General features: G+C 45.3%; 1 protein-coding gene across 1 annotated transcript in view; it reads left to right on the forward strand.

Moving 5' to 3' along the window:
• The window catches only part of NOX4 (NADPH oxidase 4), a 154037-nt gene that overhangs the window by 125916 nt on the left and 6092 nt on the right, over positions 1-22029 (forward strand). Inside the window, exons 14-17 of the mRNA XM_054973924.1 lie at positions 8490-8609; positions 9500-9611; positions 11391-11459; positions 15085-15185. Coding sequence (XP_054829899.1) covers positions 8490-8609; positions 9500-9611; positions 11391-11459; positions 15085-15185 — 402 coding nt within the window. The remainder of the gene's footprint in view (positions 1-8489; positions 8610-9499; positions 9612-11390; positions 11460-15084; positions 15186-22029) is intronic.

The following is a 22029-nucleotide window of genomic DNA, read 5'->3' on the forward strand; positions in this document are numbered from 1 at the left end:
TTAGACTTCAGATGCAAAAGCTGCAGGAAGGGAAGAGTTTTGTGCGGGGGCAGAATGAGCAGGCTGGGTTGTCAAACATCAGACCTGTCTGGTAACATGGCAGAAACCAGCAGGTTTCCCTGATGGATTTTATCCTCTGATTCTTCTGCATACAAAACAAAAATTAGAATTCTTTAGCACAGACTGAAACCCTTCCTTTTTTCAGTTCATTTTCCCTGCCTGTTTTTTCTTTCTCCAACCTTATCCCTTTTTTATTTCCTGTAAGTCTTCCTTCCTCCTTTCTTGCATTTCCCTTCCTTCCTTCCTTCCTTCCCCCTATGTATATGGCCTTTATATGGGGGGACAGCCCCCCCTGCCAATGCTGTTTTTGCGTCCTCAGACCACTCCGTGGAGCAGCTATTGGCTGCATTATAAGAATCATGGTTACACATAAGTTTCATGGCTGAGCCTATCGTGGATTGTGTAATGAGTAAATGCACTGTCAGAAATAGTGACCTCCACAATGCCTTTTCCAGTCATGACACATTGGTCCAAGATGGGATAGCTTGAACTATGCACCAATTGTAGAAATGTGGCCTTGTGCTGAATGCCATTGTATAAAGAGAGAAACAAATGATTTTGCTCTAAGACTCCTTTTTCTTTTATTATTATTATTATTTGTCTCAGAGCAGGGAGAGAAGCCTGGCTTGTTGAGTGATAATAGCTGACTTGAAGCCAAGGTCATTGGCTATAATATCACTAAGTGAAAAGCAAGGAAAAGGGTTCCGTGGCTTTCCAGGGAGATGGAGGAAGAATTCTTCACAGGAAGCAACCCTTATGAGCTGCCCTGCAGATTGACCTCGCTTTGTTAGGAAATGAAATGTATGGGACGAGTAGTCCCTGGCTAATGGGGCCTTGAACTTGGCTGGGAGCTTCAGAGGCACTCTCTGCAGTACAAGAAAGTTTGGTAGATTCATATTCTTCCACCAAACTTGTTTTTTCCTGCAGGCACAAGTCACTGAGTCTGGAATTTACTCAAAGGGATTTGGGAGCTCATATGGAATCCCAAGAATGTTTTTCAGTATAGAGCGCCACCTTTAAGACATTATTTTAATTTTGTGTGAGAATAAGCAATGAATGATTCATTTCCTTATTTGGTCGGCAGCTACATTCTGTTATTTGTCTGTTTAAGTTTTATTCCCCCCTTCCTCCTGGCGGCACCATAATAACAAACAGGGGTCCTCCCATTTTATCTTCCGAACAGCCCTGTGAGGGTTGGTTAGGCTGAGAAGGAGAGAGTGTGACGGGCCCAAGGTCTTCCACAGTGCAATCCTAAGAACATTTTCCTGGGAGTAAGCTCCACTGAGTGGACTTGAGTAGATTCTGAGTAGATTTTAGGATTGTGCCTCCAGTAGAGGATTTGAAGCCTGATCTGTACAGACCTTGTTTAATGTTTAAACAGGCTCAACTGACTGATTCAGGCCTCATCTTTCCACTTGTAGCTGGCTCAGGTGGTAGAACCTTTAAGGGGTAGAATGGGCAGTACCCAGGGCTTTTTTTCAGCGGGAATGCGGTGGAACGGAGTTCCGGCACCTCTTAAAAATGGTCACATGGCCAGTGGCCCCGGCGCGGAGGGCAATCTAAACTCCCGTCTATCTGGAGATCAGCAGGTGGGGCCAATAGAAGGGACAGACAAGTCTTCCTGGGGAAAGTGTTCCAGAGTGATTCGGTATTCCTGAGCCAAATATATACCCAAAGAATACTTTACTGGTATTATTTGGGTATATTCGGCATTCCCAGATAATTCTGAATGTATTCAGCTGTACCGAATACCGGATTCCTGAATATACCTGAATTATTTGAGTTTACATGGGAATCAGAGCCCCAGCCATTTTAAAGCTGGCTGCCTTCTCACTTCTTACTGTTTCTCACATTTTCCCCCAGACAGCTGAGGGGCAGGGGGAGTGAGACAGGAGTGAGGGAATGATGGATGGATGTGATCAGGGCTTTTTTTTTCTGGGAAAAGAGGTGATGGAACTCAGGACCACCCAATGATGTCACTTTGGGTCAGCTGGAACGCAGTGGATCGGAGTTCCGGCACCTCTTGAAAATGGTCACATGGCCGGTGGTCCCATCCCCTGATCTCCAGAGCGAGGGGAGTTTAGATTGTCCTCTGCACAGCGGCGTGGAAGACAGTCTAAACTCCCCTCTGTCTGGCGGTCAGGGGGCGGGGCCACCGGCCATGTGACCATTTTCAAGAGGTGCCGGAACTCCATTCCACTGCGTTCCTGCTGAAAAAAAGCCCTGGATGTGATGCTGAAGGAGCTGTCGTCTGGCCAATCACAGGGATTATTTAATAGGAGAGCCTTTTTCAAATTATTGTCAAGAATGTAAAAGCAGGCCTGGCTTCTTTTTAGAATTAGGTTTTTGTGTGCTGTTGATTGCTCTTAGCCTCCGGTTTCTCTTGGTGTCTGACTTTTGGATTACTGCCTTTTGGATTCTGTACCTTTTGGAGGACCACCTGAGGAACTGCTGCCTGGTTTGAGAAGTCAACAGGTTTTTTCCTGTTTGGGGGAGGACGGGGGTCCTGGCCTGGTGTTGGGTTGGGAAGGGGTAGGGTGAGGGAATAAGGCAAACCTCTTCTTTCCTTTTAAACTTTCTTATTAAACATTGATTGTTTTTGCTGTTGTGGGGGGAGGTGTGCTTTTGCATGATTTCAGTGTTTGACAATTGTATAATACCTGTTGTTGCTGCTGTTGTTGGGGGGCAGATTGTTGGTTGCGACTAAACCATATATAAAGAGTTGTGTTATTATATGTTTTAAGAGTTGCTGTTGTTGTGTGGGGCCAGGTTGGTTTTGCTTATTGGTGTGGTTTAATATTTAAAGAGTTGCTGCTATATACATTGAGTTGCTGTTGTTCTGCAGTGCAGTTGTTACTGTTGTGGCCTCTAGTGGGCTTTTTGTATGCTCTTGTTGAGTTGTTCTGAGTTGTTCTAATTGCTAGGTTTTAATAAAGCTTTTAGTGTAGGTGAAATATAGGCATTTTTGGTTTTGCTGAGATTCTCTATTTTAGCATTTGTTATGCTGGGATTCTCTCTTTTGATTCTGATAAGCTTTTTTAGTTCAACTGGCATTGGGAGTAGCTTTGGTCCAGGAGTTGCCTCTTTGTGTTTGGTTAAGGTTTCTTTGTCCTGGAAAATCTTGGATTTTTTCCTCTGATAGGAAACCATGGAGAGAGGCTGGGGCACCTTGTTTGGGTACCCATCAAATTCGACCCCTTGCTCCAATATGCTTGAAACTTGAGGGGTCTGTAGTGGACAGGAAGGATTAGGTTCCCTTTGATTGTGGTGAAGTTTGCACACCCCTATTCCAGAGTTTTTGTGCCACAACTCAGAAGGCCCTTTCCTGAATTGCCACCCATCTAAGCTCAGATGGTGGGGGCACCTGCAGCAGGTTTATGTGATATTAATAATTTTCATTCAAGATTCAGACTAGATTTATTTATTTATTTATTTTTACAAAGGCACAAGTGGTGTCCAGTGTAGAAATAATTGTACCCTGTAAAAGCAGTGGTTGCATCTATTTTCTTCCTTTCTACAAGAAATCTAAGAAACGTCTCCAAAGGGTAATTCTCTGGGAGATGATAAAAATCCTGCCAGCTAAACAGCTCCTTGTTTCCGCTTTACAAATTAAGAACTAAACAGTATGTTCACAAAACAAGTCCAGGTTCTGTCCAAGAGCAAGTAAAAGAAGGTTATAAATGCCATCATCTAAGAGGTTGCGTGTTCTACCGCGAAAGAGAAATGTGCTCTCTTTATCAGAGACTCTCTGAAACACTCCTGTCTAGAATAAGGAAACATGCTTGTAAGAAGTATGATTTAAAAACAAAACAAAACATTATGTCAAAATGGAGTCCAAAACAAATTAGTTCCATTGATGCAGGTCTCTTCCTTATAATTTATCCATCATACTAATAAATTTCCCAAGGGCCATAAGATTTATGAAAGAAAAAAAGAAAATCCTACAAGCCTTAGTTTGGAAGAAAAATGTGTTTGATGTTCAGACCAAAGAAATTATCCAGTCCGTTTGATTGCACTTAAGCTGGAGTTGTTCCAAACTGGAGACTGGCCTAATAGAAACTGAACAATCTAATCAGATAATCCTAGAAACAAGAACTGTATTTTGGTATCTTGGTACAGAAGCGAAATAGGAAGCTAATTGGACCTGCTGGGTATGCCAAATAACTCCCCTGTTTAAAGCTGCCGGTTCTCATTGCAAAACCCCCTCCTGAGCCAGCCTGAGAGATGCTCAGAGGATTTTCTGATCTCACCTGCAAATGTTCATTACCTCAAAGCTAGCAAAGCAGGGGAGCTGAAAAAGGTACCTTTACATGATGCAACATTTACCTATATGCCTGATCTGCATAGAATGGGGAGGGGCTTTGACTTCCTTTATTAGTGGTTAAGAGCGGCAGGACTCTAATCTGGAGAGCCAGGTTTGATTCCCCACTCCTCCACTTGAAGCCAGCTGGGTGACCTTGGATCAGTCGCAGCTCTTTCAGAGCTCTCTCAACTCCACCCTCCTCACCGAGTTATTGTTGTGGGGATAATTATAGCACACTTTGTAAATCGCTCTGTGTGGACGTTAAGTTGTCCTGAAGGGTGGTATTTAAATCAAATGTTATCTCCACTGTCATTACAAACCTGTCTTTTGTTACTTCCAGTTTAAAAATGGAGTCATTGGGTTGGATCCAAGCTGCCCCCCCCCCCAGTCTTATCCACTGTTACTCCTTATTGCAATACCTGGGCTTTGTAAATGACGGCCCCATGATTTCCAGTAAAGCCTTTTGGTGGTCAAACTGAATCGCCACCTCCCTTTTTCACTATCAGAAAAGTTGGTTGGATTCTGTAGGACTAACGATGATAAGGAATCTTAGAGAGAAAGAGTTGTCAGTCTGAACGGAGAGTCTTGTGGCATTTTAAAGTCGAACATATTTAATGTGGAATAATTTGGACCACAAGCATTTGCCAAAGTGGGCTGTGGTTACACAAAAGGTTATTTGTCTTATTTAACAAAATGTATGGCCCACCCTTCTGCCGATCACCAATTATTTATTACAATTTTTTTTTTAGTCTTTAAGATGTGTGAGAAAGACTCCTTGTTCCTTGGTAAGAAATACAGAGCTGCCACCAAAATGGCAGCCCTGTGGGTTAGATTCCACTATCCCTCCTCCTCCTTACTGTCCTAATCTTATTAGTAGGTTGGATCCAACCGTCCTATAAATAGTCTTCCTCCAGCTTCGATGGCTCTTCCTCCAACTTAAGTTGGAGGAAGGTTCATTAGACTGGAGGGGGACTGTAAATATGAAAGGTAGGGTATAAATATTTTAAGAAATAAATGAATAAATGGATAAACTTTGCTCAATGGAGTGGTATGATCGGGGTAGGCTCCACCCCACTATAAGAATTCTCCTGCTCCCACAAGCACCAGCCACTGATGTAAAACTAATGCAGCGAAACACACAAAGTGATGAAATCAGCACTTGAAGTAATTTGAAGAACACCCTCATGATGTCTGAGATGTGGAATTCAATGTGTACTGCTCTAAGATGTTTTATTACAGTATTTATATGATTGCTACTAATGCTTTTATTGTATGTTTTTATTACATGTTTTTATTATTTTTTTTTATCCACTCTAAGCCTGCTTGTGGGGAAAGCAGACTATAAATCAAATCAAGTAAATAAATTATGGAGCAGGAAGAGAATTTTTGACACAGTTCTTCAATATTACTCCCATACCCTCATACTCAGGCTCACATTTCTGTAGCAGCTCTCAGGTCTGCACACTTCCTCCCCTGCTCCTCTCACCCATACATTGAAGAGATGAGTTCAGTGTGGGATGAGCAGTTCATGGATCATAAGTCTGCATTTAGATCTCAGCTCCATATTCTACCCTAACCCAACCCACTTTCAATGTGGAAGAAGGGTATTTGGATACATAGGAAGGCAGCCGGTTTCTACATACGGCCACTGAAATGTTCATCACGGGATATTGCAGCAACTGAAATTGCATTGTGAGACCGGGAGACACAACCTGAGACACCACTGTGCTTAACAAAGAACCGTTCTCTTGCTCAAAGGATCTGGCAGGTCCATAGCAAAGCTTCAGCTAGTACAATCAACGCCACAACTCTTCGCCTATTTCAGCTTATCTTTGGCTATAGCGCTGCTTCCCTTCTCCTTTAGAGAGTGGTAACGGCTTACTCCTTAAAGCAGTGTGTGTCTTGCTGTAAAAATGTTGTAACAATGTCATGTGTTCCTGAAGATGTGCAAAGCACAAAACAAATGTGCAGAAGCACAAAACAAATATCTATTATTCCGGGCTAGCACAACTCATGTTATTCCAGGCTAGCATAAATGTGCAGAGCACAAAGTACAAAAGATGTGCAGAAGCACAAAACAAATATCTGTTATTCCAGGCTAGCACAACTCATGGCAATGAAATCCAGATGCAGCCCAGCAACCAAGTCCGATGGCCTTTCAGGGGTTTAATAATCTTCCTGGTTTTTTGTGGGTTCTTTTGGTCTGCCTGATGCTGCAGAGACAAAGTTGGAACGTTGTCAGATCACCATTCTTGCATAGTGGGCTTTATTTATTCGATTGGCTCCTTGTTGTTCTAATCCCCCCGTGGGAAGGCAAACCACTGAAACCATGTGCTAAAATCCACATGCATGTTCCACTTGGCTGGAAGCTTTCCGGTTTCCTAATACCATCCCATTATCCTCTTCTTTGCACCACAATGGTTTAATTTTCTTTCGTACGCCCCGCCATGTGTTTTGAGCTGTTGTGTTAGAATAATTAACAGCCCTTGAGTCTTAATAAGTGTAAGGAAATCAAATGAAAAGCACTTCATTTGAATTACCATGCGAGAAGTTATTATAATTCTAATCCCTTTATAATTTTCAGTACGCAAAAATCAGTACTTTTCTGGGACAGAGAGGATGATTGTACAGCCTTGGTTTTCTCTGTGACAATGAAGTGAGATGAAAACAGTTTGCATCCCATTTGTAGACAAGAGTTACTAAATGCAAAATGACACAGGCCTTTGGTTGTTGGGGGGCTTCAACATGCATGCCAAAGCCTGCTTGGCAAAATTTCAGGACTTTGGAGCCATCATGATCTCTGTGGGTCTGTTCCAAAGTAAATCTTACCCTACCTGTGTGGTAGGCCAGATGATTGTTCTGGTGATATTTGATGACAGTAAGACAGTGACCTATGTGTATCTTTTGTGAGGAGATGTATCAACAACTCTTTGGCATAGATCATGGACCCCTAATCTTATTGAGCCTCTGGGTACTTTTGGATTTTTCAGAACAGGTAGTGGGTAGGTACCATCACAAAATGGCCACCTGGCAGCTGGGGCCAGTCCCACAATATTGGGAGGTACCATGCCAAGTATCCTCCAATCATGGAATCAGCTGTTTCTGATTGGGTGCTCCCTGACTGGGTGATGCCTCGTGCTGGACTCTTCTGAAGCACCTCCTGCTCCAATAAGGCAGAGGACAGCCAAGGTTGGCTCTTTGCTTTGGCCAAGAGAAGCTTTGTGAAAGACGGAAAGGGGCACCAAGAAAACCACCAGCAGGCGTCTTGGCATTGATGGGTATTGTGATGGTGATCTGTGTCACAGGTACATCATTATCCGGGGGCCTACTAAACTTAGCAGGAGTGGTGGACCAGTTGGTGGAGCCTATCTAGCATGAATGGAGTGGTGCTTATGGAAACCAGCTTTCCAGATTCATCTTCTCCTACAGCTTGCTGCAGCAGCGGTTAAACAAATAGACGCATAGTTAACTTCTTACAGTTCTGCCAGGCCTGCAAAACCGAGATGTTCCGCCAGGCCTATAAGAGTGGTTGAGGACCTGGTGAACTATCCTGCTGGTCCCTTGCCTGTTTTCCTTTGTTCTGCTCCACTTTTTAATGAGAACTGTGGATTTTATTTTTTTAATGATTTCAACTATTTATTGTACTTTAAATTGTGGTTTTTATGATTTTATGATGTTGTGACCAGCCCTGAGCCCCCTTACGGGGAAGGAAGGATATAAATCCTACAAAATAAATAAATAAATAACTTAGCCGAGAGACCTATGTATAGTGCATTACAATAGTCAAGTCTTGATGTTACCATAGCATGGATCCAGGACACCAGACTGGCCATGTCGAGGTAGGAAGCCATCTTCCAGGCAAGGTGTAGAAAGCATCTTTTGCAGCTGCCTAGCGATGCATAACCTCATTCCCTAACATTTCCTAGTTGGCTCCACCTCCTACGGCATCCGTTTTGTGTTTGCGCCCACCAGCCTGTGGCAGAATTCCAAAGGTGCCCACAGGCTTGAGAAGGTTGGGAACCCTGAACTAGGGTATTGTTTTAATATCTTTTGCAATAGACAAAATAACTATTTTAACAGTTGCAGAAGGGAGAAAAAAAATACCTTGTCGTTCTTTTTCCTGCAGACTGTATGTCGACGGTCCTTTTGGGAGTCCCTTTGAAGAATCCTTCAATTACGAGGTTAGCCTCTGTGTGGCTGGAGGCATTGGAGTAACTCCGTTTGCATCGATCCTCAACACCCTGCTGTATGTAAGCCTCATCACATTAAAGCTTTTCCCCCCATCTGGAGTTCCTAAAGTGAATTTTATTACTAAATGTGCCCTGGGGTGATGCAGTTGTCACCTGAAACACACAACCATGCTTATAACATGGAACATCCATATGTATTAACCATGGCTATATCTGCCTCAGGTTTCCAACTGCACCAACTTGCCACATCCAGTGACTGCAATCCATGCAGCAAGTGTGCTGTGCTGATCTCATTACACACAGGGCCGTGCAGGGTAATCGCAGGGTGACACACACCAAAGAAATTTGCATAAAGTAGGAGTGGCGTAACGAGAACAGCATCTGGCTGTTCTACATTTCCAAGTTGACACTCAAGCACTAAACTGCAACACTTACATTCTGCAGCTTCTCCATCTGTTCAAGCCACAACAGCTAAAATGGAACATCCATCTTCAGAGGGAATCTATCTGAGTCAGTGATACTGGGGACGTACATTAAAACCCTCCTTCCATGCCCTGCTTGTTGCAGGCAGCTGTGTGCTGAGCCTGGAGGGACCTTTGTTCTGATCCCAGGAAGGCCCTTCTTGTGTTGGGAAGCGTCCCTTGTTAGGGTGCAAGACCAAGTGGCTCCATGCTAACTTTGTAACATGCATTCAGGACCACCACTCAGACGAGAGCTACACCTTCTTCCCACCCCGAAGAGTTCAGTGACGGGGTTGCAGGATTTCCTCCTTTCCAGCTGCATCTCGCATGGGAGGCACTATTTTTAACTGGCTATAGAGCGTCCTCTCAGTTTTGATAGTAGGGAAACAATGTGTGTATGTGATCCATCTCAGTTGGTGCTTGATTTTTTTAATGCAAATTTATTAATGGAAAATTATTCCCTCCTCCACCCCACCCTCATTAAGAAGTGACGACTGGGAATGCTACAAACTCCGACGACTTTACTTCGTTTGGGTGTGCAGAGACGTTCGGTACTTCCACTGTTTTGCTGATCTGCTCTGCAGCTTGCATAACAAGGTAAGAAAACGGTACATTTCCCTGAGCGTTGCTTTGAAGGATACTTTAGACCAGTGGTTCCCAAAATGAGCAGTACCGCCCCCTGGGGGTGGTGGGATTATCCGAGGGAATGCTGAGTGGCAAGGGGATGTCAGGGGAGCACTGAATTTACTGAACGTTGAAGTAAATTCACTAACAGTGAAATCCTAAGCAGAGTTACTCCAGTCTAAGCCCATTGAATTCTGCTTACGATTTCATCGTAAATGTGGTATCTGAGAGTCAAGCTACAAATGATGAATTGCACGAGGACTACACGTGAAGGGAATCGCAGTGTTAACCGGGAAGCTGAGTTTTAAAAGAGATTAGAAGGCTTTGTCAATTTCCCCTCTTTAGAGAGCCCATTGCTCCTCAGAGAGTTTGTTAATTTCCTCTTCACCTTCTAGAAAAGGAGGTGAAACTGACAGAGCCTTCAGGGAGGCAAAAAGGGAATTAACAAACCCTCTGATGAGCAATCTCCCTTGCTTTGTAGAGAGGGGAAATCGACAAAGCCTTCCAATCTCTTTTAAAACTCAGCTTCCCGGTTAACATTGCGACTCCTTTCACATGCAGTCCTCGTGTAATTCGTCATTTGTAATTTGGCTCTAAGACTCTTGCTGAATTACTATCAGACTTTGAAAAGCTGATGCCACTGGCTCAAGTTCATCAGTTTTGTGGAATTGATTAAACTAAAAAGTTTTAATTGGATTTTGAATAAATGTGCAATTAATTGTTACTGCTTTGAATTTTATTGTTATTATCTTCCTTAATGGATTGTGCAATCTGCTATTCTGGATAATGCTTTTTATAGGGTAGCCTAGGGAGCACTGAGGATGAGTTTATGGAACCAAGGGGGCGGTGGCCTGAAAAGGTTTGGGAACCAGTGCTTTAGATCTTTATTTAAAAGTACTCCTTCTCTTGCAGATGTCCAGTGAGCCACAGTTATTGAAGTGCTGAGATGTGGGAGTCAGTCATATCTTAAGAAAACTTGATGGATTCTAGATCTTTGTAGGGGTGTATGTGAGGCCACAATCCATATAAACTGTACTTCAGTGCTTTCTTTAATTTACAAAATGTAACGGTATTCATATATAAGGTTGCACCGATTGCCACCAGTTCCCCCCTCGGTACATGCGAGAACCCCAGAATGCCCTCACACTGAGTACCACCACAAAAAAGCCCTGCTGTACTTCTATATGGCCAATGCAAATATACATGGAATGATAGATAAGTATGGGATTGAAAATTCACTGCTCTTCTTACATTTCCTCAACACTCTTTAAATTCAGTGCCCATTACTACATCTTGTAGCAGAGAGTTCCACGATCAACCACTCCTTGTATGAAGCCATGCTTAATTTTGTCTGCCTCGAATCTGCAGCCTGTCAGTTTCACTGGGTAACCCCCCCCCCGCCTCCAATCAGTGTCATGGGAGCAAGGAAAGTTTCTATCCAGTTTCTACGCTTTCTTCCATGCATAATTCTGTAGGCCTCTGTCATGTCACCCCTTGGTGGCCTTCCCTCCATAAACCAAAAAGGCCCAGGTGTTTCGGCCTTGCCTCCCACCTCATCACCATTTTTATTACCTTTTCTACCTGTGTTTGCACATAACAGGGAGTTCAGCCCTGAGACATGAGGGAATAAAGACCTGTCACTCTTCACAGTTTCAACAATAACATCTTTGTTCCTTCCTCAGAGAAAACTTGGTAATACATTTACATCACTAATGTCTCTTTTCTTTAAAAAAAAATGCATGATTATTTCAGCTCTGGCAAGAAAACCGACCGGATTTTGTAAACATCCAGCTGTACCTCACTCAGACAGATGGGATACAGGTATGTGGCGAAGCAGAAGACACTTTGGAAGATTACTTCAATAATAAAAAAGAAGGGAAAGTCTTTCGCTAGGCTGTGTAAATTTTGCTGACGTGATGAGAAATCACAGGATGTGGTACTGGACGTAGTATTCAGCATTCTAAGAATCATAGTTTTTGCCATTTTAAAACAAGTTTCTAGCCCTTATGGGTGCAAAAACATGCTTGAAAGTGTGTAATGCTTGGTGAAATGTCAGAAGCCTGAGAGGTGATGGAGTAATATTTACACTGTTGGGGACGGGAAGAGCCGCCTTCAGCATCTTTAAAAACAGCTTCCCAAGAAAACTGCCCAAGCTGAAAAATAAGCCCCCCAAAAGCCTGTTTTCAAAAGTCAAAGAGACCAAGAATGAAACAGTAACTTGTCCTCTCAGTCTTGAAGGATAAGATTTCCCCCCTCCTTCCATCAGACGTTAGAACAAATAGCTGATATGTTTTCATGCAAAAAGTTGCATCACTCCAGACTTGAGGACCAATCTGGAATAATAATCAGATGACTTGGGAAGCTTCCAGATTTTGAAAATGAACACCCTGGAGGAAAAGAGATCTGGCCATTTTTAAAAAAAAAATTTTTTTTTTTCCTGTGGTTTTGAGCATGATAGTCCAAAAGTTTGGACAGCATTACATCATAGATGGCTGTGCAGTTTGAGGGCCAGTTCTGAACACCAGATTAGTCTGATAACCAGTTGTGAGTTGAGTAGGGCCATGCAGGTCCAACAGATGTTGAAACATCACTGTACTACCTATAGGCATACATACAGATGACCCTTTTGCCAAGCAGTAAACAGCATGGCACGCAAATAACCACAAGATAAGCCAGTTTGTAATGGCACAGTGGACCCGCAATTCAGGACCAGATCAGAAAATCTGGGGAAACAGGGAAATGGCAAAATCCTCACCATCCTTTTGACAGAGGAAGCACAAAGAAGCCATCTGGAGGTCCAAGGCAACTCTGACCATGTGTGGTTTGGTCACCTGCCTTATGAGGCCAAATGATAAAAAAAGGTTTTACCGCTGCTGAGGAGCAGGTATCTACTAAATTCTTGATATGAGATGTTGGGGGGGTGGGGGGAAGGGTTGACCATATAGTTCATACAGCTGGCTTCTTAGATAGTTACATGCAAGCAGTTAGGAGTTTTATCATCCTGGAAAGGAAACTCCGTCCTGACCTGGATAGCCCAAGCAAGCCTGATCTCAGAAGTTAAGCAGGGTTAGTCTTGGTTAGTAATTGGATAGGAGACCTCCAAGGAAGACCAAGGTCCTTATACAAAACAAGGCAATGGCAAACCAGCTCTGTTAGTCTCTTGTCTGGAAAACCCCAGCAGGGGTCACCATAAATCAGCTATGACTTGATGGTGCTTTCCACCACCAAAGTAAAGTCTATATTCACTCCAAACTCTTGAGTCAGCCGCTGTTTGTTCAGTTCTCTGACATTCTGGTTTTGCTCACAAGACCTGGAGCTGTCAAACTTCTTGAAGTGGAACCTACTTTTAAACGTACAATATTCGGGGGAATCTACTTCCTAAACTCACAATGCTTTTCAGGCGCAATTTTCAAAGTAACTCCATGCTATTTCCCCCCCTCCCCAACATAAAACACAGGCATTTCACATCACTTAACAATGAACAAGGGTATGTTTTATTTGTTGTGTTTGTTGCTTATAAATATATAGTGGGCTGCATTTTGTGACCCTTCCTACACGTTATTGCAGAGGCAGCTCCAGATTTCCTGTTAAGGTTCCCGGAGTTTCCTTTCCTGGTTCACACTGTTCCACCTCCTCTGCCCTCCTAGCCTTGCCACTCATGAGAGAGTCACAATGCACTTTGGGGTTCTCACCCACAGTTTAAGAGCCTCAGTTCTAGAGAGGTCAAGTCTGCTTATGTTCTCAAGGTCGGTGTGGGACTGTGGCTCAGTGGTAGAGCTTCTGCCTTGCATGCAGAAAGTCCCAGGTTCAATCCCCGGCACAGAATCATAGAATCACAGGGTTGGAAGGGACCTCTAGGGTCATCTAGTCCAACCCCCCGCAAAATAAATTCCTAAATACCTCCCCGCCCACACACACACACATAGTGACCCTTACTTCATGCCTAGAAGATGGCAAAACTCCATCAGGATCCCTAACCAAACTGGCTCGGGGAAAATTGCTACCTGACCCCAAGGCTGCGATCAGCCTTACCCTGAGCATGTAAGAAGAGGCCAGAGAACTAAGCACTGATGTAACCCTTCCTTTTAACTGGCATCTCCAGTTAAAAGGATCAGGTAGTAGGTGATATGAAATACTTCCGCCTGAGACCCTGGAGAGCCAGTGTAAATTTGAATACACAATCCTGACCTTGATAGACCAATTATCTGATTCAGTATAACTTGGCAGGTTTGTGTGTTCATGCAAGTCAGTATTGCAGAGTGTTTAGAGTGTCAGAGCAGGACAAAGGAAGTCCCCGCTCTGCCATGAAGCTCAGTGGGTCACTGCAGACCAATCACTCTTTCTCAGATTGTTGTAGGGAGCAAATACACTACTTACACTACTTACACCACATACACTACTTACAGCACCTGCCCCAGAAAGGCAGGATAAAAATATGATAGGTGATTAAATATAAAGGTGAGCCCAGCTTTGGGACGGGGCCTTGCTTCATCACCACTCCTTGAAGTATCAGAACCTCTCAACCACTTCAACAGGTATTTATGCACCTTACGGGTTCGTTTCATAAATATTGGGGTACTGGAGCACAACTGCAATAAGTTGGGACACAACTTTCTCATCTCCCACTTCCTGCTGCCCTCCAAAATGTTGTGTACTGCTCAGATGGGATACACTCCATCTCCCTGCCCCTGTTCCAGTTGTAGTGGGATTTTCATCCCACGTCACTCCTGCTGTGCTAGCACAAGCAGTTGCAGTGGACTGAGTTGCCCATGAGGTTTTTCACGGTATGTGCTGTTTGCCCTGTTGAGAGTTCACATTGTGCACTAAATGCTTGCCGCATGCAGCCTTCCGACTATGCAAACATTCTCCCCTCCTCGGCGCTCTTTCAGCTCAGGAAATTGGAGAGATCAGAGCCCCTGCTCCCTCAATGCCATAGTCTTGATCTGAATTGGGCCCCTGTGCTGTTTTCAAATGGAATTTCCATTGGGAACTTGCAGCTGCAATACAACTGTGAGTCCCTGTGATGGATTTGGGTATGTTATAACATGTAGTTCAGCTCTAAGAGTGGCTCCCAAAAGCAGTAGCTGATTGATCTGTGTGTTTCTGTTATGTGCCGACAAATCACTTCTGACTTATGGTGACCCTATGAACGAAGGAGCTCCAAAACATCCTCTCATTAACAGCCTGGCTCAGATTTTGCAAAATGGAGGATGTGGCTTCGTTTATTGAATCAAGCCATCTCGTTTTGTGTCTTCCTCTTTTCCCACTGCTTTCCACTTTTCCTAGCATTATTGACTTTTCCAGGGAATCTTGTCTTCTCATGATGTGACCAAAGTACGAGAGCCTCGGTTTTGTCGTTGTAGCTTCTACAGAGAATTCAGGCTTGATTCGATATAGAACCCACTTATTATTTAGCAATTTGCAAGGCACGTCTTATTTCTTGCAGGAAATAACTGGAGAGAAATACCAAGTGCTGAACTCCCGACTTTCTACTAGGAGACCTTGCTGGGAACACCTGTTTAACGAAATCGCCAAGTGTAACCGACGGTAAGTAAGGCTTCCTAAAGCTGCTTCTGCAGCGGTTTGAGGGATAGAGAATGGAGCGAGTTGAATAAACTGCGTTTGTATGGAAATGACTTTGGGCTTTAACTCTGTCATTTATTGCCAAAGCACCTGACGGCTGGTGTTATCCAATATGTTGCATCTGAGAAATAGGGGCTTTTAACAAAAGGACTGTCAGTTTCCACAGTCGGGGCAGTTCATCTTCCGCACAGCGAAACAGCAACTCGGGGCGGGGGGGGGGGGGAAATGTGGAGTTTTGCACATTTTCAGAACACGCACAGAGATTTAATGTTTTAATCCATTCTTCCCAGCCCAATCACCGTCTTCTTTGCAGCATATATTGGACACTGTGCTGAAAGTTGCGTTAGCAAGAATCATCGCTTTGGAATGATGAAAAGGAACAATCAATCAGGCTGGACAGAGATATCAGATCTTTCAATATCAGGCACAATCCACTGGCAAGATCTCCCACACAGGGCCTGTCACAATGAATGTGATTCCACAACTGCCCAATTCATTCCTGTGGGGTTTGCACAGAGAATGCACAGAGCCAGTGTAGTGTAGTGATTAGATATTGGACTAGGATCTAGGAGACCCAGGTTCGAATCCCCACTCTGCCATGGAAGTTTAGAGGGTGACTTTGGGCCACTCATACTCTCAAGGTTATCGTGAGCGTAAAATGGAGCAGAGGAGAATGATGTAAGCCACTTTGGGTCCCCATTAGGTAGAAAGGTGGGGTATAAATGAAGTTAAATAAGAAAGATTTTTTGCCATTAAAAAAAAAGCCTACAAGCCTGAAGATACAGGGTTGGTCTTACAAACCATGAATGGAAGGTGCTCAGGTGCAGAGATTTCCTACGCTTTCTCTCCCCCAACAGCCATCTTTGACCTTTCAAAAGCTGATGTGGGGAGGGGAGGGGAGAGCCTTATAGACCAGTGTCACCGTAAGTTTGGACTTGTGGCTCACCATTCCAAAAAGGTTGGGAGCTGCTATTACAGACAATATGCCATAGAGGCCTGAGAGTCAGTGGTGGGGAAGGAAAATGCTGCCAAATCACCGTCAACATTCTTCTCTGCCAATAGTGGTAGAAGAGGCTTCTTTGGTGGAGGAGGAAGTCAGGGTGATTTCCCCTGACCCCTACCTTGTCCTTGCAGTCCCTGTACCCTATGCCGTGTGTCCTCAAGGCTCCCCTGACACACACACACACCCCATCATGATCTCTTTAGAAGGCAATGGGGAGATGGGGAAGACCGACCTCCTCCTTCCATTTAGCGCCAATCGGTCCCAACCCAGAGACTCCTGCCCAGAGCTTGTGGTTGAGAACGTGCTAGGGCTTGTTAGAAGAACGGCAGTCATGCCAATCGCCTCCTTGGCATGGAGCGGGAAGGGAAAGGGCAGCTAAACCCTATTTGCCCTTCGTGAACTGCTGATCATCACTGGGGTGGCCATCCTAAGGCCACAAGAGGGGCATGGGGGAAGGCAGTTTAACAAAATCCACTTATTTGTACCTGCTCCTGCCACAAAGTAACACTGGGTGGTTCTCCCTTGCCATCGGCCATAGAAGCCCTTTTTCCTTATGTGACTTCGCTCCTCCCCCAGGCTACATCCAGCTACTGCTTCCAAAGCCCTCCAGAGGAACTGCAGCCATTCAGGATGATGCTACTCTCTCATCAACACCCTGCACAGGAGCACATGACCCCTTTTAACCCCTCTCTTTGGCCAAAGGGAGACCCATCTCTTTGCAGAGTCTGTGCCCCGTGCCTACCAGCCCTCACAGGGGGCTCCAAAGCAGCCCTGCCCCTGACCGAAGGCAGCCCCGAGCTGCTCTCTGGGCTGATCATCTCACCATACCCAGCTTGTTGTGGAGGGATGGGCAGAAGCAGCCCTGGGCCCCAAGACTGCAGCAGGTTTGTTCGCCACTCCTTTGGCAAGGGTTGTCCCTCCAAGCACAGTGTTCATGTAGCTTGTTCGCACACCTGCTTTTTGTGAAATTCCCCACCAGATGTTTGCATTTGAACGAACCTGAGTGGGATCAAAGGGGCTGGCCTTTGTAGCTGTTTGCAATCTGCTATATTAAAAAAAAAGGGGGAAGTGGGCCACAGGACAATGTCTTTCTCAAAGAATATATTTTAAAAATCCTGCTAATCGTTCAATGAAAACAGCCACCTTCCTAACCCACTCTCGGTGAATCTGTAATTACATACATTTTGTGTATGTGCGTCCCCTCCCCCGTATCTATTCTGGGAACATCTCATGGATATTTTTTGCACGCTGCTAATTATGCTGTCACCTTGTAACAAATAAGCCAGGCTGCTTGGATGGAAAATGTTTGCGGGGTGGGGAAAGCACTGTTATCCTAAACAGATGGGTAAATTGCGTGGCCAGGGGGCAGTTCATGCAACTAAAAGTCTGCTGCAGGCAAGCACCAAATCCAGAGCTCTTTTTTCCAAGGGTTGAGGGTCAAGCATGGCAGCTCCAGGTTGTTGCAGGCCCTCCCAACTTGAGAGGCCTGCTTGTCTCTCAGTGTGAATGCATTCTTCATTCCCTCCCAGGGCTCTTCATCAAGCCTCCCCATGGGGTCTTCTGTGTCGTAGGAGAATGTAGATTACAAATTGTACAAGACCCAGGGCTCTGAACCAGCGGGCCCGTGGCATACCGGCTGGCATACATGCAGTTGCTCTCCTCTGCAAGGAGCAGGTGCCAGCTGCGTCACCAAGCATTCACGGCATTCACCCACTGAACAGCCAGTTTGATGTGCAGTGGGGTTGGGGAGAAGTTGTGTGTGTGTGTGTGTGAGCAAGTTGCAGTTGGTTTGTGCTGACCCTGTAGGGTTTCCAAGTCAAAACAGAGGCGGTTTGCCGTTGCCTACCTCTGCATAGTGACCCTGGGCTTTAAAAAAAAAAATCAAGTTTTATTGTAAATTGTAAAAAAGCATTATAATAACAATCATTTCAACACGAAAGAAAACAATTATAAAATACAATCCAACATCATATCTAATTAACAATATAATCAGCTGTTACTATATATTATACACTACGAAGTCATTTTTCATGCATGTCTTTAGGTTTATGAGTCAAGAACAGTCTGAGCCAAATTGAGGTTTTATGCTTCTTTAATATAGCTATTTCATTCTTCAGAATTCTAATTTCAAAAATTTTTGATACGTCGTTGATGTATCTTGCGATTCTTTGGTGGAGAGATAATTTATAAACGGGTGCCATTTTGACCCTGGGCTTTTTTGACGGCCTCCCAGCCGAATACTAACCCAAGCTGACCCTGCTTAGCTTCTGAGATCCGACAAGATTGGACTAGCCTGGGCCATCTATGCAGGGGATGGGGAGTGAGGGAGCTGCAACTATCAGTATGGATTGCAAATTCATTGCCACAGTGGAAGAATTCAATGACCACTTGGCCAGGGCAAAGAACCTTGAAGTATTGGGGGAAGCAAAAAATGTCCATTTCTCATTGCTGAGACAGAATGTAGAAACACACACAAGGCAGGTGGGAACCCAAAGAGGCTGGTTTCAGAATGTTCAGCTCCCTTCGGCTAAGTTGGATCCTAAGAGTCTCTTCTTTTAAATCTTCTCTCAAGGGACTTCCTTCCGGGGAGTCTGACTTTGTCAGATGGAGACACTGTTCATCTACAAGGCTTTTTATCGAGCGACTTGAGCAGCAAGGCTTGACCCTGCCCCAAAGGTCTTACAATTACAGCCAAGCTGTACATTCTTTTGGGGGGATCTGTTGAGGTTTGGCCTTAAACAGCCAATACAATGATTAGGGTTGCAGGGCAGGGAAAGTGATGCCTGACACACACACACCCCTCTCACTCACTCACTCACTCACTCACTCACACACACACACACACTGTTTCCATGACTGAAATCGCCTTGCTCCTGTGGGGAAAGAAAACGCTGGTCTGGCACCCTCTTTCTTGCAATCTTTTTAACATACCGAAGCTTAAATAAAAGCACCCTAGAAGGAGTGATTTTCACTAGGAGAAACAGCACTGGGGGTAGGGAGAGATGAGTCAAATCACTCCTTTGTAAGCGCCCTGGCTCCAATTCATCCCCTCCCTCCGCTGGATGTTCCTAAAGGCCAAATTATATGTTGGAAGGTCCGGTGACAAGATCTCCAGTGTTAACGTATAATTTGGCCCTAATTTTTTGAAAGAAACAATAAAGGAAAGGGGGGAAGAGTAAAGAGAGCAACCGTAATTGGAATCTGCCCCAGTGCTCTGCCACGTTCCTAAGCTCGACCGGAAAAGTTTGAGATGGGAGATTCTGAACAGCAGCTGCCAATCAGCAAGGGAATCCTGGGCCACTAGTCTGGCCCAGCCTAAATCGAGTCAATAGAGACTGGTTTAAGTCCCAGTCCTGTGGATTAACTGCTTTGGGGATTGAAGTTTGGGTGTTAGGAGCCAGTGTGGTGTAGTTACAGGACAGGACTAGATCTAGGAGACCCAGGTTTCAATCCCTGATCTGCCATGGAAGCTTACTGGGTAGAGTTGCCATGTCGGTATACCCTCCCATTGGGAGAGGGGACCTGGCACTTACGTTGTGTAAGTGGCGAGGTCTTCTTCGCACGCATGCTCTGGCACCTGCGTGATGGCGTCACTTCTGGAAGTGATGTCATCATGCCGGCCATGGGAGTGCTCCTGCACTCCGTGCTGGGTTGATTCAGCCCTTTTGGGGCCCAAATCAGCTCCAAACGAAGCATAGGAATGCTCCTGTGGCTAGCGCAATGATGCCACTTGCAGAAGTGGTGTTGCTGGGCCTGTTGGGGCATACGCACAGTGCGCTTTCCTGAGGTGCCTGCCAGTGGCAGGCAACCTCCAGGAGTTTACCACCTACCACCGGCCACTGATGGGTGGGTGCATAAGGTGGCAGAACCCCAGGAATTTGCCGGCCACCTGCAGGCTCCTGGGAACCCTGTCTGGGTGACCCTGTCCCAGCTGCTCTCTCACATCCTAAACTAACTCACTAGGTTGTTGTGAGGATAAAATTGAGGAGGGGAGAGTCGTGTGCCACTCTGAGTCCTTGGAGGAAGACAGGTATTATAATGCGCAAAATAAAAATTTGGCCTGCAACTTTGAACACTGTAGCTTCCTAGAGATCCTCTTCTAGAGATCATATTAGTCTGTTGCAGCGGGGAGAAAGGGCGGGGGAGATCGCCAAGAGTCTTGTCGCTTCCTTCCAGACAAACAAATGTTTTGTGGTGTGAGTTTCCACAAGCAAGAGCCCATATTTGTCAAGCGCTTGGCTGTTTTCGCCCAGCTTCACCGTCTCCTATCGCACGAACAATGCCGAGCAAAAGAGTGCCATCTACTGGCGACTAGGTAAAGTGCATCTGCAAATTCAGGGTTTTCCCTTTCCTTTGGCTGCATCTCATGGCTAAGTTGTTTGTTAAGTCAAACACTTTTGGAATGAAAAAGAGAGATGACGATGTTTTCAGGCTCTGCTGTCTGAAATGGAGAAGAACTTTTGAATTAGTACAAACCTATTACAGGGCAGGTGTGATTTGCTCTACAAAATCAAAAGTGGACCACAAGGCAAATCTCGACACTAAAGCAAGCGCGCTGGATTTGTAGCTCTCTGGATTCCAGGAACTGAGTAACTATGGCCTTTCTGCCCCAACTACAAAGTAGGGTCTCTGCTTTTTAGAAAGAGGTTGAGATTCAAGGTGATTAGAAGAGAGGTCCACTGATGGCTACAGAGCTGGCCTATTCATTAGGTGGACCTAAGTGACCTCAGTGGACCTAGCCTAGGGTGCTGAGATGGGGGTGCACCAAAAGCGGCTCAGGTCAGGTCCTGTCCAGGACTGGATCTGCCACCCAGGTGTGCTGCATGATCAGTGCCGGCACTGGAGGCCAGAGTGTGTGTTCACCCCTCCTGCTTGCCTGGCCTCCCTGTCTGACCTGCCTTCCCCCACTCCCAACCAGCCACAGTCCCTCCCATTCCCGACAGAGGGAGGCAGGAAGAGGAGAACAGCAGCTTTACACTGCCCAGTAGTGGCTGTGACTCTGAGTCTCTTTGCACAAGACCTCTTACACAGGGATGCTCAAGTGACTTACATTTTGTGTGGTCTTATATTCAAGTGTACTCCGTCTCCCTAGAAGTGCATTTGTATCCACAATGGGAGAACAAGTGTAAGATCTTTCACTGGGTCCTACTCGTGTAAGATGTCCTGTGTAGAGAGTCTCTGTCTGCCCAGTTCCATGTGCACGCAGGTTGTGTGGGGTGCCCAAGTCACGGCAGCTCTGCACCTGCCTGGATTCTCACGGTGGGGGGGGGGGTGCTAAGATTGTGGGGTGCCAAGTCATGGGCCACCTAGACCACCGGCAACCCTTGGACCTGCCCTGAATGGCAGCCATGAGAGCCAAGTGGCACCTTCATGCTTGGTGGCAGTTCACCTCTGAATACCAGTTGCGGTGGGATGTCTTGGTGCAGGCTTTCTGCGGCCGTCCGCTTAGCTGCTGCAGATGGTTGGGTGGTCTCTCCAGCTGGGTCCATCTCACATTGAGCACATGAACCTGCTTTCTACTGAATCAGACCCTTGGTCTATTTAAGCCAATATTTAGTCATACTGGCAGCAGGTGTCCAGGGTCTCTGGTAGAGGTCTTTCCCATCCTCTGTTACCTAATCCTTTCAATGGGAGATGCCAGGAATTGAACTGGGGACCTTATGCATGCCAAGCAGATTCAGTCCTACTTAGATGTGGTGCCCTTCTCTTCTAAGAAGTGGCCTATTTGTTTGTTTGTTTGTTTGTTTAATGAAGAAAGAATGGAACAGGAAGCCATGAAGACTTCTCAGTCTCAAGTGCAGGGCT

Source organism: Eublepharis macularius, chromosome 3 (assembly GCF_028583425.1).
Source record: "Eublepharis macularius isolate TG4126 chromosome 3, MPM_Emac_v1.0, whole genome shotgun sequence".
In the NCBI taxonomy this organism is placed as follows: domain Eukaryota; kingdom Metazoa; phylum Chordata; class Lepidosauria; order Squamata; family Eublepharidae; genus Eublepharis; species Eublepharis macularius.